General features: G+C 39.8%; 1 protein-coding gene across 5 annotated transcripts in view; it reads left to right on the top strand.

The window, feature by feature from the left end:
• Nucleotides 1-8,850: 8,850 nt before the first annotated feature.
• FBXO25 (F-box protein 25) overlaps nucleotides 8,851-16,909 on the top strand; it is a 36,557-nt gene continuing 28,498 nt past the window's right edge. The window contains exons 1-3 of one of the 5 annotated variants that reach the window (XM_031611353.2): nucleotides 8,877-8,964; nucleotides 12,529-12,588; nucleotides 13,095-13,239. In XM_031611353.2, coding sequence (XP_031467213.2) covers nucleotides 8,895-8,964; nucleotides 12,529-12,588; nucleotides 13,095-13,239 — 275 coding nt within the window. In that variant the 5' untranslated portion in view covers nucleotides 8,877-8,894. Of the gene's footprint in view, nucleotides 8,965-8,985; nucleotides 9,008-9,185; nucleotides 9,621-12,528; nucleotides 12,589-13,094; nucleotides 13,240-16,909 lie in introns of those variants that run through there. The other 4 variants (XM_090136329.1, XM_031611355.2, XM_031611354.2 and 1 more) reach the window with 4 other exon arrangements.

Genomic DNA, 16,909 nt, shown 5'->3' with positions numbered 1-16,909 from the left:
ATAGTAAACAAAGAACAAATAACCAAATGCAGTGAGTTAAACCCATACAGCCTTACTGGGCAAACTCACAATAACACTAAAAATCTAGCATTTCAGATTCTTCAGTGGGCAATTTGAATTTAGGGACTATAATTAACTGGTGAACAAGACTGTGAATAAGGACCATAAATGTATATCGTGCTCCAATTTCACAAGATAAGGTGTTTATAAGGCATTCTCTGTTTAGCACTACCAAAGGAATCTCTTTACAACCACAGATTATTGGGACTACTAGTCATGAAGACTGCTAGTGATGAGGTTTAGAATTACTGGTCATATACTAATCTCTGCTCGACTTAAGAATAGTTAAATTACCCGCATTTGCAGCAAACTATAGCAATCAACCTTCAGGTTTTACTTTTATTCACTGGAATCATTCATCTTCACATCTTTCCAGGAAGGGCTAAAATTACTCTGAAATCCATCACTGTAATATGCTATGGATTTTGTCAGCTTGTTTGCTGCTTCATCTCTGGGTCAGGCTGGTAATCCATTGGTGCCACTCTCTTTGAGAAAAACTGTAAATCACTCAAACAGAAACAAGTGACAATATGTAAATTATAACCACCATTTATTTCTCATAAAAGTCTAATAGGAGGGCTTACATGTGCACAAGGACTAGAAAAAAAGAACCACAAAACCAACTAATTGACAGCTGCTGTGAGGAGGTGATGAACTTTAAATACGACAGTGACTCCCTCTAGCTACAGCCAGAAACAGCCTTGAGCTCAAGAATGAACAGTGTTTTTGAAGATAAAGCCATCATAACTCAGAAAGGAGAGAATGAATAATGGGAGGTTTCAGAGGCATAACAGGACACCTGAAAGGGATGAAAGCATAAACTGTATCCATCTATCTGTCACTGTTAATGGCAGCAATAACACATCTGAAAGAAAGAAGCCATTAAAAACCAATTTGATACACAAAGAGTCTCTGATGACTCAGTGCCCCAAAGCCACCAAAACATCATTTCTTGTCAAAAAGTCACATAATTTTGTTCTTGTTTTAAATCCTAGAATGAGGTAATAAACATAACCCAGGGCACTAACTACCTTTGTAATAAAAAATGAGCATCAGGACAAAGCAGGCATCCCACAGAAGCAGACATACTTGCCAGCAGAATTTACAGTGCTCCAGTGTTCAACATCTGATTACCCCGAAACTCTAATTCTCTTGTCTACCTCCATAGAAATAACTGTTTTTATCTCAGAACTCTGTTTTTCCTTTTGTCCCCTTTTATCTCTCCTCATTTACCCTATCAAAACTACAAAAACAAAACACAGGGAGGGCTTGGAGAATATGCCCTATGAGGAGAGACTGAAGGAACTGGGGCTGTCTAGTCAGGGGAAGAGGAGGCTGAGGGGAGACCTCATTGCTGTCTTCAAATACCTGAAAGGTGACTGCAGTGAGAGCAGGGTTGGTCTCTTCTCACTGGTGACAGGTGACAGGACGAGGGGAAATGGCCTCAAGTTGTGCCAGGGGAGGTTTAGGTTGGATGTCAGGAAATGCTTATTTATAGAAAGGGTTGTTAAGCACTGGAATAGGCTCCCCAGGGAGGTGGTTGAGTCAGCATCCCTGGGTGTGTTTAAAAACCGTTTGGATGTGGTGCTCAGAGACAAGATTTAGAGGAAGGTTGTTAGTTAGGGTAAGATGGTTAGGTTGTGGTTGGACTCGATGATCTCCTCTTGAAGGTCTTTTCCAACCTGAACAATTCTATGATTCTGCAATGGAAATGGAAAACTACTAAAAACTGAAGAAACCGAGCCATTCAGTTCAACATGCAAAATTTCCCAGAGAAAATCTCTAGTAAGGATGGAAGAATGTTCCGTTCTGAAAAATAGCATAGCTATAGAATCAAAGTAGTTGTAATAAGAAATTGTTTAGCTCACTTCAGAAATAAATCTGGAGTCTGTTTGCGTCCATGGAAAAGCACAATTTTACAGGTTTTCAAACACAACTTTTATTGTACAATACATTTTCTCTTACTTTACTATGCACATGCAGTTCATTTCAGAAAGTAAACTTGAAGCAGGACATTTATGAAACTAGAACCTCATTTCATTGACACCTGTATACTAAAACACAATAAGTGAGTGTACGTGTAAATGAAGAACACATTTAGTTTTACCTTTGATTACTCTAAGTTTGAATTTCTCATCTCATGTAGATGAAATACTTAGTTTAAAATGTTTTTGGCTTTCATTGCATTTTTTGATAAACCAGTCAGCCTGATTCTGTTCTCACACTACCACTATTAAGGCAATGTAAGTTGACTAGCACAATTATTACTCAGGGTTGTAAGCACAAGCAGGGTAAATCTCATTAATTTTCCTTCTATACAATGCTTTCTTTTCTATTCCCTGAATGGTCCTTTTTTTCCCAATAATGTTATTGTTCTACTGGATACATCTGCTACTGAGATATGACATCTCACTACTTTACTAATTTAGCCTCCATGCTTGTCTTTTCTAAAATTATTATTATTTTTTAATGCAACTCCATTAAATCATGGTTATTTCACAGACAAATTTCTATATAGAACTGTGATGTGGACAGTATTTTAGTTATGACTAAAACAAGATCTGCAGTGAATTTCATTTGGTTTTTCAGAATACCTTTCCAAGGTAATTTTTGATTCTTAGCATGTCTTTCCCATTCCTAGAGATCCTCCCAGATTCTGGTTGCCTACCAGTTTCCTATTGTCTACCAGTTATCTACTAAACATACACTCCAGCTCACTAAACAGAACACGTTAGTTCTAGATTTTTCCATCAGAAGTTGAAGTTCTGTTTATGAGCTTTAATTTCTTCTTTCTATCTTTCCATTTTAGTTAGTGTTGCAGTTTGAAGAGTTCATCGCGCAACACCTCTCCCTCTCCTTGGGAGAAGAATGTGGGGGAAGGAAGAGGGAAAAAACTCGATTGATATAGGAGAAACTAATTCATTAAAAGGCATGTGAGATAATACAGAATAATTTAGAGTAATAAATCAAAACAAATCAGAAATAAAACCAGAACAGAGAGTCAATCTGAGCCTTTGTTGGCCGGCCCTGCATGACTCACCTTCCAGAAAAGACCAGAGAGCTCTTCCCCCATCACCCAGAATCTGAAATCATGTGGAGTCTCTCAGGAAATGCAGTACATCCCAGTGTATCTTCCTCTTGGAGAACAGAACTCATGTGAGGTGGCAAGAGAAACCAGGAAACACATGTCTACAGTGCACTGTGCCTCTGCACCCGAACAGCCTGTTGCATGATGTCATCATATGGAATACTGATAAAAGTTGGACAATTGGTCAAAGCATTTCCCCTTTTACTATATCTCCTCCATCCTCCATGTTTTCTGCTTAATTGCTAGTATAAGTGATGATTCTATGTTTGAGTCTGCACACTGTCTATGTAAACCTACTTATCAGGTTCAGTCAAACTGATAAGTAATTTCTCTACAAACTCTCTAGCTATCTTTTTCCCTTTATCTTTTTTTCTCTCTTCCTCTGGAAATATACCCTTAGCAGCTACCAGTTCTGTTAGTCATGTCCTTTAATTGAACAGTGAAACACCAGTACGTATCACTTTGTAGAACCATAAAGCACTATTTTTCTTAGCCTTTCTCTTATCTCTGCTAGTTCTAACTCACTTCCCTGCAGTCAGATTCAACTATATCACAAAGCCTCCTCCATAAACTGATTAAGCTTTTCTTTAAAATTAATTAGATATTAGATAGTTTCAATTCTTCCTATGGGAAAACCTGAAAGAGAACATCTACACAGGTTAGATATCTTCACATTTCTAGGTTAATTTTATGCCTATTTTAATTATTCTAGCATTGGCTTTAGTTTTGACTTGTGTCCTCTGTCAGCTGTATACCCCTAGTTTTTGCAGTAGTAGTTACTTTCACTTATGGACACATTCAAAACCACTAATCTAAAAGAAACCATTGGTTCTGTGGATGCATACAAATACAGAAAAAACAGCTTGGTAACATACCAGTACAGTAATCTCCTCTTAAAACTTCATTTAGTTTTGTTTGATTTAGATTTCTGAATAAAGGCTTCATGTAGAAGGTTAGAAAATCCCTCACCATCCTTCTTTAGCACAAAAGAAAGGATCTTCAATTTAGAAGTCATTTCTTACCAATCCCTATAATTTGAACAACCACAAAAATCTATCCCATACAGCAATTTCCTAAACTAGTTTATTTCCTCTCTTACTTATCTCACTTATATAAACAAAGCTCATATCTGAAAAATGAAAATTTCCTCTCTGAATCTCAGTTTCGATCTTAGATTTTGCCCAGTGTGAATGACTTAGCTGCAGTATCCAACCTATCATTGATCAAATGGTGTAATTTCTGTTGGTGTTCCAGTGCTTTCAATTAAAGATTTGTCTCGAGATATGGTACATGCTGTTTTTCAAATTGTTTCTCTGCAGTTTAACTAAAATCGTGTTCTTCATTGTGACACTGAAACTTTTATTTCTCCCCCAGTGTTATTTCCTAGTAAAGGAAATTTCCTGCTACCATTTTTTTCCTTGGAATAATTATTAGTTTTCAAAATACTTTACCCTACATCATATACTGTTCCTTCCAATCAAAATATTTTTACAATTAGCTGTGAATTACTATGTAATAAAATATCCTTTATGCTACTATTTGACATTCAACATTGATTGGTGAATCTCTGCTAAAAAAATGATCAACATTTGAATGTAATTATTAGTAACCTACAGAAAAAATCCACGTATGAATTCACTTGCTCACCAAGCTTGCATGAGACGTTTCTTACTTTCATTCCCTGCAGCCTGTGCAGGCAGGAACTGAGGGGGAGGCCAGAGACAGAAGGGCAGGCTCACAAGCAGTGTGTCCAAGTCCAACCAGACCATCAGGTCCATGGTCAGACCAGGCAGCCTGCAGGCTGATGTTGGGTCCTGGCCTCAGCAAGGTATGTCAGCAGGCCAGGCTGCTTCCCACAGCACTGACCCCTGTTCCCAGAGGGAAAGGGAACTGCCTACAGCACCCTGAGCTGGTCCTGAGACCCCACAGCCAAACATATAAAGGGGGATGCTCTCTTACACACATAGACTCATCCTCATATATTCATTTTCTTGTAGTCTAGGGAGAATAATGAAGACAATTACCTCTTCTTTTGGCAGTACTGGTGACAAATATTTGGAAAAAAAAGTTTGATGCCAGCCACAAAGAAGCTCAGGAGAACTTTGTAATATCTTGGAAATCACACATTAAATAACATTCAGGACAAAGGGGCTTTTGTCCAAACTTTGCTATTTTTTTCACCAGTTGGAAGCTTTCCTGAAAAGTGAAATTATAAGCAACTGACTCCTTGGAAAAATTGTAACTGCTTGGATTATGTGTTCTTTTCCAGTTTTGGTTTACCTATAAAATGCTACGACTTCTGCCTTCCTTACCGTTTTAAGCTCCCTTCTGCTGTCTAATGACTTTATGGCATTCACAACACTTTCCCCTTTCTTTTCTTTTTAGCATTAGATGCTTCTAAGTAACTGAATCAGCCTCTGGTATTATTTGCCATGACTGTTCTGTTCTTTGAAATATGTATAGTGATTACTCAGCAAATTGAAAATGATTCTCCCAAAGGCAGGAAATCCATTTGCATCCACGACAACCCTCATATTCAGATGATTTCTCAGAAATATCGGAATCCATTAGACATGATGCATATTTGCAAACCATATGTTCCAAGTAACAAGAATGCAGATGAAAAACTGCCTCACCTTCTCCAGGAGGTTATTCTAAGCCACTCTACATAACAAAATTTCTTTTACTTTTAATCGTATCTCAGTTCTTACAGGCAAAACAACTTAGTATAGTACAAGCTATTAGAGAATTAGCTTATTTAGAGAATTCACCTTCACTGTGTCTTATTAGATAGAAATCATAATTTAAGTAGCTTAACAGGAAATAAATTAGAGAGATGGAATTTGCCATTTTATTTAGTTCTTCTGAATTCACGTTAATGTGAAGATGATCCAGAGGGCATCATCTGTACTATTCATATGGACCTGCTACCAACAACCATGGTAACTACTCAAAATCAGAGACCATCTGGATTTAACGCAATCTTCACTTTCATCCTTTGAAATAATCAAAATTACAATCAAACTGCAGACCAGTTTCCAGTACAAAAGTTTCAAACTGACTTACTATTAATAAATCATAATAGAGAAGGCCCAGATGAGAACTGTGATACTAGAAAGGAAAAACTCACATATTCATTCTATGAAGAATGTCTGAGGCACAACAGTGTCAAATATTACTAAGTTACTCAAGAATCAATTGCTCATTGTTGATTGGATTTGTCTTCAATGTCTCCAAGTTTCATTGTTATTTTAATGTTTGCAATACCCCCAAAATTAACAATATATTTTCTTTTATATATATTTTAAGATAGACACACACTACATATAGTTTTTAAAAAATACATTTCTTAGTCTTCAATCCTGAATATATTGAACATTTTTATAGATAGGAGCTTGGACTCTCAAGATAGAACCGGATTAGCAGTTTAACAATTATTCTTTACAATAGAAAATATTTATGAATTTGCTTGTTTGAAAAGATATCAGCTTTAGTTAGGGAAAAAAAAAAAGGCAAACTAATAACATAAATAGTAAATAACTTCCTTTTGTTGGGGAGTATGTAGAGCAACAAGTACACTTCCAATAGAGAGGATGATTCAATGCTACAGGCAATAAACACTACATCTTCTTGTCAAATTAGCACAAGTTGGAATATATCCACATATAAATAAAATTGATGTCATTACAAGTGACTCTGCAGTAAATTAATTTTAAAAAATCACATTTTTGTGGCTCTCTCTAATGTACACTTTATATAAATACACTTTAGGGAAAATACAACAAGTGGAGAATATTCAGGAAAAAGAGGAATTATCACAGAAAACCCAATTACTTGTATGTCTCAGCTATTAATGATTTCAATAAATTAGCAGTGCAGATCCAAATGTGTGGCTACCCAAGCTGGGAGGACATTTGTCCTCACTCTTCTAGTACCCATGAAAGAGAACAAAAAAAGTACCAGAAACATGTCACTGCAGCCTCTGCTTCCTCCTTTCACACTGTATGCTTCCTAAGGTGGCTGGACAATTAAAGGCTGTGAGTACCAACTGTGTGTGTGCACCACATGAAAGATATGGCTTACAAATGGCTTGCATGCCCACTTGTCCCTAAGTTTCTTCAGCCCTCAAAGGCTCTGTACAGTAATGCAGTTTACTGCTTGGGCAGCATTTTAGTAAATCTTTCTCCATGTTGAAGTATCATGCAATGGTATTGGCAGGAGACAGGCTTCTATACAGCAAAGCTTGCTTCTTTTCCCTGTTCCTACAGTGACCATTGTGGCATCGATCTACTAGCTCTGAGACGAGGGCAGGACAAATACCAGAGGGCGTCCCTTACCATCTTGCTTACTTTCTTTAAGAATATGGACACTGTATTTGCATGCTTGTTGCATTTTCTGCCCTGAAAGCTTACTCTCTTTTAGTGCTTTAACACTGCCTCATCCTCAGCTAAATGCAAGAATATTACACCATGTTTTTTGAGCTGTGTTATTCTGGGATGGCCAGCTCATGACGTTCTACTAGTCAAAACCCACCTGCCCTAAAAGATCAGGGCTGTAAGGTAATTGTGTTCTTGTTTTATGTTCACATTCCATATAACTCCTGAAAAGACACAGAGGAAGTAGGGAAGAAACCTGCAGGCAAAATTATTTTTTCCCTAATATGAAGGAGTTTTCTCAACCAGCATCCAAAGGAGCAAGAAAGGGTCTTTCATGGAATACCACAAGTTATGGGCAGTTAAGATATATTTACAACAGATTTGCTCAGTCCAGCCAAGGAAATGATGACTGTGGATGGACTCATCTATCTTGCTAGCTGTGTTAGGCCAAAGGCTGCCAACAGCAGCCAGCAACAGCAGCAAGAACTCAGGCTAGCAGAAATAAATAAGGAAATAAGAGATGGGGGTTAGCAAGGCTGACAATTATGAGAGAGCGTATGGCCCCAAAAAGAGTTTATTGGCATAAAACTACCAGTGCTGTCTCAGTTCTCATCCGGTGAGAGGCCGGGTAACTCTTTCCAACGACTGCATTGTGGCCAGCAGACTGACAGCGTGGCCTACAGGCCTACAGCCTCCTTCCATGAGGAGCTGCTGCCTTTGCCTGTATTTGGCTGTATTTGCATTTGGATCTGGAAGCGTGGCTGCCTTATGGTCTGGGGCAGTTTTCCACACTGTTTAGCTGTGCCTTAGTGCTCAGCTCGGGGAGATAAAAGCCTTTCCTTGCTGAGTGCTTTGTTTCTTTGGCTATGTACTACAGAGCCGATTAGAAGCAAAGTGTTGTCATGAAGTGTTTGTGGCATACAGTCACCACCACAGAGCTGTCGGACGCCCCGCAGACATCCAAGGTCAGGCTGGATGGTGCTTGCTCGAGCCGTCGGTGTCCCTGCTCACAGCATGGGGTTGGACCGGATGGCCCTTTAGGGTCCCTTCCAGCTCAAGTCGTTCCGTGACTCTACGATAAGCTCCCAGAAGCTGGAAGCCGCACGGATGTGGCTTCCTAAGGGGCTTCCATGTACAACACCGGGGCTCTGTCAGGACGCCGCGATGCGGCCGCGGCCCCGCCCCCCTCAGCCCCACTCGCCGGCAAAACATTGACACGTGCGCCCCGCTTCCCGCCCGCGCCCGGCCCCCGCCCGCCGCTGACGCCAGCGCCTCCACGGCACCAATAGATGAGGGCGCCGGCGGGTAGCAACAAGCGCCGCGGCCGGCGGCCAATCAGCGCGGCGCGGGGGCGGGGTCAGAGCCGCCTCATGTTACTTCCGTCAATAGTCCCGCGGCCTGCCTCCATCGCGCTGCGGGGAGCCGCGCTGCCGCCGGCGGGTACGGGGCGGGACGGCCGGCGTGGGGGGGGCTGGTGTGCGAAGTGGGCGGTAGGGGGCCGCTGGGGCTGCTTGTGAGAGTGTCGCGAGCTCGGGGGTTGCTTGGTGCCGGGTGTGGGCGGACGTGGCGTGAGGGGTTCGGGAGCGGAGCTGCGGTGGCGTGGGATGGGGTGAGGTGGGGAGTGGGCCGGCGCTGGGCGTGAGGGACGGCGTGCGGGGGGCTGGGGGTTGGGAGCCGGTCTGCGGGAGTGGAGTGAGGGGGTGCAGGGGGCTGCAGGGGGTGAGAGAGTTGGGGTGAGCAAAGGGCGGCAGCGGGGAAGAAGGGAGAAGCTTCAGGTAGGAACGCTCATGAAAACGAGGGGCGTTTACCCGTGCTTCTCGGAAAGTGGGTCCTGTACAGCCTGGGTGTGCTTAAATGTGTGGGGAAATAAGAGGTGCAACTGGGGTGGGCAGGCTGAGCGGCTGAGTCAGTACTTTGCAGCACCTCAAGGTTTGATTTGAGGCAGCCATTTGATATGAAAAAATGTGGGCTGGGGATGAAGTCAAATCAGACTCTGACCTCTGAGTCATAAAGGCTGATAAGGCTGGAAAAACATCACCTGCCTGTAGTGTGAGTGTGAAGGTCCAGTTCCTTCTGAAGGTTGAGCTCCTGAAAAGGTAATGGTAGGGTTGCAAGGGAGGGTGTGCTGTTGGGTTGCTGGGAAATATGAGAGCATTGACTTATCCCATCTGAGAATAAATTGGGTTGAGAGGGACCTTAAGATCATGTGGTCTTGCTGTGGAATAATAAGAGTGGTTTGAGTCATAATTATAGATTCTGAAGTATAGGAATATATACACAGAGGAGACTTTCTCTAGTAGAGTGGCAGAGTAATAGGATGTCTTACCACAGTCATGAATGTCTTTGTAGTAGCATTTACTTTTGTGGTAAGTCGCCAACCTTGTATTAAACAGAGCTGCCTTACAAGTGGATGGGTGGATAGGGCAGTTAACCTCAGGCTGTACTAAGCCTGACCTACACAGGCTTCTGTGCTATTCCTTCCATGCTTCTTTGGTGTGGCTCTTGTCTCCACTGTCCTTTTGGCCACCCACATGAGGAAAGGTTTTATGTTGCAATGTGAAGAATTCTTGCTTCTGTTTGGCTTTAGGAGCAAGTTAAGTGCAATTAATGTCTTCCATTAAGCACCTGTTGTTGGAGAATGACAATAGAATCATCTGGGTTGGAAAAGATCCTCAGGATCAGCAAGTCCAACTGTCAGCCTGACCTACAGAGTCCTATCACTAAACTGTGTCCAGGTTAAGACCAGGTTATGCTCCATTAACTTTTTTTCATTATGCAGCCTCAGATTTTTTTTTCCATAGCATTTGTTTTGGGAAGATGAACAAATTGCTCTGTTTCAGGTACAGAAATCCTTTTGAGTGTTAAAGAGCCTCAAACCCTTATCCATACTAGTAGCATTTGGGAATTGCTCCTGAAGGGATACGCTCTCAGTTTGTGTGATAGAGAGACTATGTCTTGGGCTAAAAATGTCTGCTTTGGAGGGACAAATAAATAGGTCAGTGTGTACTGGCTTTATAGAGTTGCTGACTGTCATCTTCCACAAATTTTTAAGTTTAAAGTAATCTGATCTTTTTATTAGCTTTTTTACTTTTGAATCTTGAAAAGGTAATGACTCAACATACTAGATGCTAGTGATAGACAAGAGGTAACAACCTTAGCTTGTGCTGGGGAGGTTCAAGTTGGATATTGGGGAAAAAAATTTCAAAAAGAGTGGTTGTGCATTGGAGCAGGCTGGGAATGGAAGTGGTGGAGTCACCATTGCTAGAGGTTTTTGAGAAAATTGTAGGTATTGCACTAAAAGGCATGGTTTAGTGGTATGATCATGATGGGTGGATGGTTGGACTCAATGATCTTAGTGGTCTTTTCAACTGTTAATGATTTCATGTGGAAGAATTATGCTTATCTCCTTGAAATCTATTTTAAGTGCAGCTTTCCAAGACATCTGGAGCAGGCATTAGTGTTCTTTGTGGGTGTGTTTGTGGATACCACTACTTTGAAAGTGCTTCATGTCATTATTTGAAAGACAGATGATAAAGAAATTCTATTCTGTGTTGAAACCTTCCAAAAAAGTTTTCCAAATCATCCTAAAGGTCTGGAAAGTAGTGTGGTTTACAGCATGTGTGTGCTGAAGTGTGTTATTTTAAATGCCTGTATGGCTCCACAGGAGGGAGTTATACATAGCACTCTTACCAGCGGCATGACAACTTGAAACTACCTTTTTCCAAAATTCAGGACTTTTCTAAACCTACTAACAAGCCTGTTCTGTATACTGCCTGTTCTGTATATTTGGATTCCTGCTGCTGCTGTCCTCTAGAACAAAGTTTTGTGTCGTCTTGTGTTATTTTCAGGAAGCTTTTCCTTTTTATGCATCTTACCCTATTAGCTTGAAAGAATATGTATTCCACCTTACTTCAAGCACTTATTCATTTTCCCAACAATTATTTCTATCCTTAATTGTACATCTTTTTTTTCTTCAATCTGTTATCTGTATAGTTCTGAATTCACTCTAGTTTTTAACTTTTTGGGGCTGATGAGGTGTACCTATAATAACACTTAATATCTGTATCAGAACTGCGACTAGCAATAGTTCATGAGCTCTGTATCTCTAGACATAGTTCAAAATTCTGTTTGTTCTTCTGCTGTTTTCTTAGTTTTTCTGCTAGCTTTCTATATTTTCAGGTAGAAAAGATTTGCTAATGTTGCTGGGAGTTGAAATACCTTAAGCTGTCTTATTTTGAAATGTACTCATAAACACTTGCTATTTAAACAGTTATTGTAGAGACAAAAGGGTCATAATTTGAGCCTAAAAGAGAGGTGTTCTAAACAAGTGCAAGAAATGCAGTTTATGATGCCTATAGTGATTACTAAATCACCAACAAGATAGGGGAAAGAACACAGGTGTGAATGAAGTTTGTGGTGGTTGGAGGAAAGAATGTGGTGAGCTTCAGAAATGATTCCTGTCAGGTTCAGAGGAAGGCTGAGATACAAATAACAAAAGGACTTTTATCAGTGTCAGGGGCTAGACAGCACCTGTTTTGTGTGGTATGTTGTGGGATGTTTCTTTGTTTTCTTTTTCTTTAATTAAACAAAAAAAGTCTCAGCTTCTATTTCATGAGGTTTTTTCATCGTTCTGTTTCTTCTCTCGCTGTAATTAATGTGTTGGGTTGATGCTAGTCAAGAGTGTGAATGGATACGTAAATGCACAGTGATGTTTGACTGATCTGGCCTAATATTTTTCAACTTAAACATACAGTTGTTAGCACACAATACTTTTGGCCCTGTGCAGTCTGCACGTAAAATCTCTAATCATAACAAAGAACAGTATGTGTGCCATGAATGGGATGAAGAAGGCAAAAGGTAGTAAGCTCAGGTTCTTTAAAGTGTAGAAAAATGCCTTCTTCAAATTGTTAGCATTTACATGTTAAAAGTGACTCTCCTATTTGAAAAAATGGTGATGGAGCACTGTATTATGGTATACCTGTGCTGACTTGCATCTGTTTCTAGGAAATTCAGTCATTAACAACTGCTGTTCTTCTGTGGTCTCCATTTGTCCTGAGTATCCAGGTAATAACCTAGCTAGGGAGATGACTCTAAGAAAAAAAATATTTTCAAAAATGGGTACTTACATATTGAAACATCATTGTATACAGTGTAGTGCATCTTGGTATTTAGAAGGCTTACCAGAGGAAAAAAATAAGTGGAGAATCATTAGTTTGAGCTCATTAGATGTGAACAATTACTTAGTAGTCAGATCTCAAAAATTCAAGTTCAAGTCCTCTGTAATCTGCTCTACCATGGTTAATTTTGCTTGATTATCACCTCTGTTCGTGGACTAAAGAAGTTATTTTCCGTATTCTTAAACTGTGAAGCCTACTTCAATCTAAGAAAAGCTGAAGTACAGGAGGAATGAGGTTAAGGGATCGAAAATGTATTGGATCTGTTCAACAGCATGTTCTACAGAACTTTATTTCCACAATGTGACCACTGCAGTTTTTTCGATGTCAGAGAAATAATGTAACAAACTTTGCAGGTTTTGTTAATTAAATACTACATCATCTTGCTCCTCATAGAGGAAACCATGCCATTTTTGGGCCAAGACTGGAGATCCCCTGGATGGAGGTGGGTTAAAACAGAAGATGGATGGAAACGATTTGAACCTTTTGGACCTGCGCTTCAGGATGGAAACAGTCAGCTTAATGACATCAGTCACACTGTGTAAGTTATTGACTAATAGCTCATGCAGAACCACATTATTTTTATTTAACAGCAGGTGGGAAGGCAGCAATTGACTTACCTTGTGGTAGGTGATCTCTTCATCATATGTGTGAAGCATACAGATGCAGCTGTGTGCTTTGTTTATCTCTTCTGGAGACTGTCCATCTTTTTGTTGCTACTTCATGAGTTGCTTATTTTAGGCAGCTGAATCTTATTCTATGTTGTGTAGTTGGATTGTTCTTTTTTCTTGAGATTAAAGTGATATCTGTAAGTTGCAAATGCAGCAAGTGTGTTGAAATGCTACGTTGAAATGAATGAAGCATTTCTATTGATTGTGTACTGGATTGGACCCATTTATGGTAGTCATATACTGCCTTTGTTCTAAAAGTGTGACTCATGGTATTTTTATGGCAGTTACCTAGTACTGTCTTTGTCCATATATGCCTCTACAGAATGAGTGGTAACCATATTAGGTAGACTGAGAAGGAAATAAAGTAATACTGGTGACAGATGCCCACACGCTGGTGTGATAGAAGTGGCTTTGTCCAAACAAATTCCTGCTTTGTGTCTTTGCCAAAAAGTATTTTTTTGGGATAACATTCTTGGTTATAAATTCCAGCTTAATGTGATCATAATGAGAAAAGGGAACATTCATGTTTTACTGTTAGTTCAGTAAATAATAGAGAAAGTAATCTGATGCAGTGGGAATTTACTGGCAAGCTCTGCTTGCTCTACTCATACACCTGTGTTTTCTAAATTTGTGAACTGAACCTCAAGTGAAATCAAGTGGTGAAGAATTGCTATTGAGTTTGTCTTACAGAGAGATAAGGTTGAGGAGACCACCTAGGATCATCTAATCCAACCCTGGGTGCTTGAAACAAGGTCATTGAGAGCATGTTGCCCAGGATCACATCCAGGTGGCTTTGGATATCTCCAGAGCAGGAGATGAGACCACAACCTCTCTGGGCAGTGTCTCAGGCTTTCTTTATGCCTTTACTACTTGTGTTCATCTGTTACTGCTGCCATTTGGGCTTTTTTCCCACAGTCTGGCTGCTGTGGATACAAAAAACATTGGAAGAACTTTCAGTAAATCTCTGAAGAAAAAGTTGCCTTCAATATACTTGCAAATTTTTCTTCTTTCATAAATCTTTTATTGGCAGATGGAGTTGAGTTTTGATGTTTACTTGCACAGCTAATAAAGTCCTGTATTTTGTAGTTTGCTTTAATGAATATTTGGCAAGTATGACATCAGGGATTATCATTTTTGTGAATATCATTGTAAACGAAGACTTCTGCTTTTCTCATCATAATAGTATGTTGATTTTTTTTGTCAGTGTGTGCTGTATACTTAGTGTGTGTATATACATATGGAGAATCTTTTCTCCAAAGAACTAAATTAGACTGCTTTTACTGTTTCTTCAAGCAGAAATACTCTTTTCTTTTCTTAGTTTTAAAGGATCTTACTGTTGAATTCTTTGGGAACTCTATTGCTAGGAATGGATTTAAATAAAGTACTTGAAGATACAAGATTATTGAAGTTAAGGATTAAAAAAAGAACATAAATTTGAAGGGACTGGTCATGAAATGCTCTGGATAAAAAATTGTGATATTGCACAATTTGAATTTCCTAGACTTGCTTGCCAACTTACCAGAATCCCAAACTTGGGAATCACCCTATTCTGCAACAGATGGTCTTATCTGTAGTAATTCCCCAGTTTTCCATCTTCCATGTCTCCTACTTAGCATAGCCAGACCACACCATATTCCCTAGTCCTATTTCATTGTTGCTTCAGTATATGCAGCTTTAAATGTATATTGAGCAAAACTAAACTATGGTGTTCAAGTTGGTGATACTTGGCATAATAGCACTACCTTGGAGTAATTTCACTACAGCTTGAGAACTCTGGGCCTGAGTTAACTTCTGTTGCTAAACACTGATTAATGTCTATACAAAATACAGGATAATTTAGATAAGAAAGGACTTCTGGAAGCCATCTGGTACAAAGACCCAACTCAAAGCAGGGACAGCTGAGATTGGATTGGTCTGGCAGTCATTTCTGTCTGTGGTCTCTCTCATCTGATTATCTGATTATCTAAGTGATCTGTGGTGTTCACAAGTTCTATGAGCACTGGATAGGACTCAGCACTCAGATCTCAGTCAACTCAGATAAGTTTAGCATTTGACAAAACTTTGTTTGGTACAGACACTAAACTCAGGAATTTTCTATATCTGGATAGACTTAGAGTATGTATCCATAGCTAAATACATGATGTGAAGGCATTCCTTCTTCGATGAGAAAAGAAGCAAGGGGATGAAGAAGAATAGCTGCTGTTAAGATAGCCCTGCAAAGTCTTCCAGCCCAGGAGGTTGTTACAATAACATCATGAAACTACATTTTTGAAAGAGTTGAAAATCTGGCTGCTTTTTGAGTATTGTAGATTAAGGTATATGTAGGACACTATCTTCTGTTTTTAGAAGCTACAGAGCAATCTCTGAAAAAGCTCTTCATCAAGACTTGAACTTAAGAGCAGCTATACACTGGCAATATTAAATATTCATTTAAATCCTGTCAGATGCAATCAGATGTTAGGTGTGGTGGTATGGTAACAACTGTTAACATAAAGTTATCATACATATAATGGTGTATGTAGCACATAATTCAGTTTCCTTGACTTTTTTTTTAGCTGCACTTTGGTGGTTGGAGAGGCAGTAGTTGGTACTTAGAGTGGTGGCTTTGTAGTTGAACAGCCAGCTCTTCAAATTTCTTAAAGGAATGCAAAGAAAAAGGCAAAAATTTGCTGGAGACATGCTTGTACTTCTGTCCAGTTCTTCCTGATAGCTGTGGGACCCTTACTTTCTTTTCAGTAAGTGTCTACAAACACAGGAACCCCTTATGTTTTTCCAAGAATAGCATTTGTTACTGATGCCTAGAGAAGGACTACACAAAGTGAACAATGAATTCTTCCTTCACAAGGAGATGAAGCCTCATGTGAGAAAATCCTCAGACAAAGTTTAAAATGACATGATTTCCTGGAACGTCATGGCTGAATTTGGATATCAGGCAAACGTATTTGAAATAGCCCTCTTTGCAATTGCTCTTGTTAATTGACTGTTCTTATTAGGCTGCCTTGCTTGTTTGTCTGATACTAGAGGAAGTGTTTGGGAAGGAGAGAGGCTTTAAATAACTTCAGATAGATTACTGCTCTAAATTGCTTTCCAGGGGCTCTTTCTCTCCAGGAACAAAAGTAGGAATTGTGCCAGATAAACCTTCCTGTTCTAAAGGTGGCCTTTCTCAGTGCTTCCTGTGCCTGGCCCATTGCACTGGGTCAGTGAGTGTGTTTCTGTTCTGGCAGAACATCAGCCTGGGTCTCAATGGCTTGTATCTGATGTAAGGGTGATAAAGCCAGAGGCTTTACCAGGAGTGCTGGGCTTTATTTCTGATTCTGCAGCAACTTTTCATGTGATATGGTGATACAGTCAATGTTAAAACTTAATCTTTTTGTGAACTTGGAAATTTCTGTTATGAAAGCTTTTCTTGAGGGGGGAAAAAAACCACCACAGAGCACCAAAAACTAAAAACAAACAAAAACTGCAATATTAGAACACTGCATAATCCAAATAAGTTGTCAGTGTCCATGCTTTACTTTCAGTGGTTGCCAGTTTCTTTTT

Source organism: Phasianus colchicus, chromosome 2 (assembly GCF_987193195.1).
Source record: "Phasianus colchicus chromosome 2, bPhaCol1.hap1.1, whole genome shotgun sequence".
NCBI lineage: Eukaryota > Metazoa > Chordata > Aves > Galliformes > Phasianidae > Phasianus > Phasianus colchicus.
The sequence above is the reverse complement of the archived record's forward strand: the minus strand, read 5'-3'. Positions and strand labels throughout refer to the sequence as shown.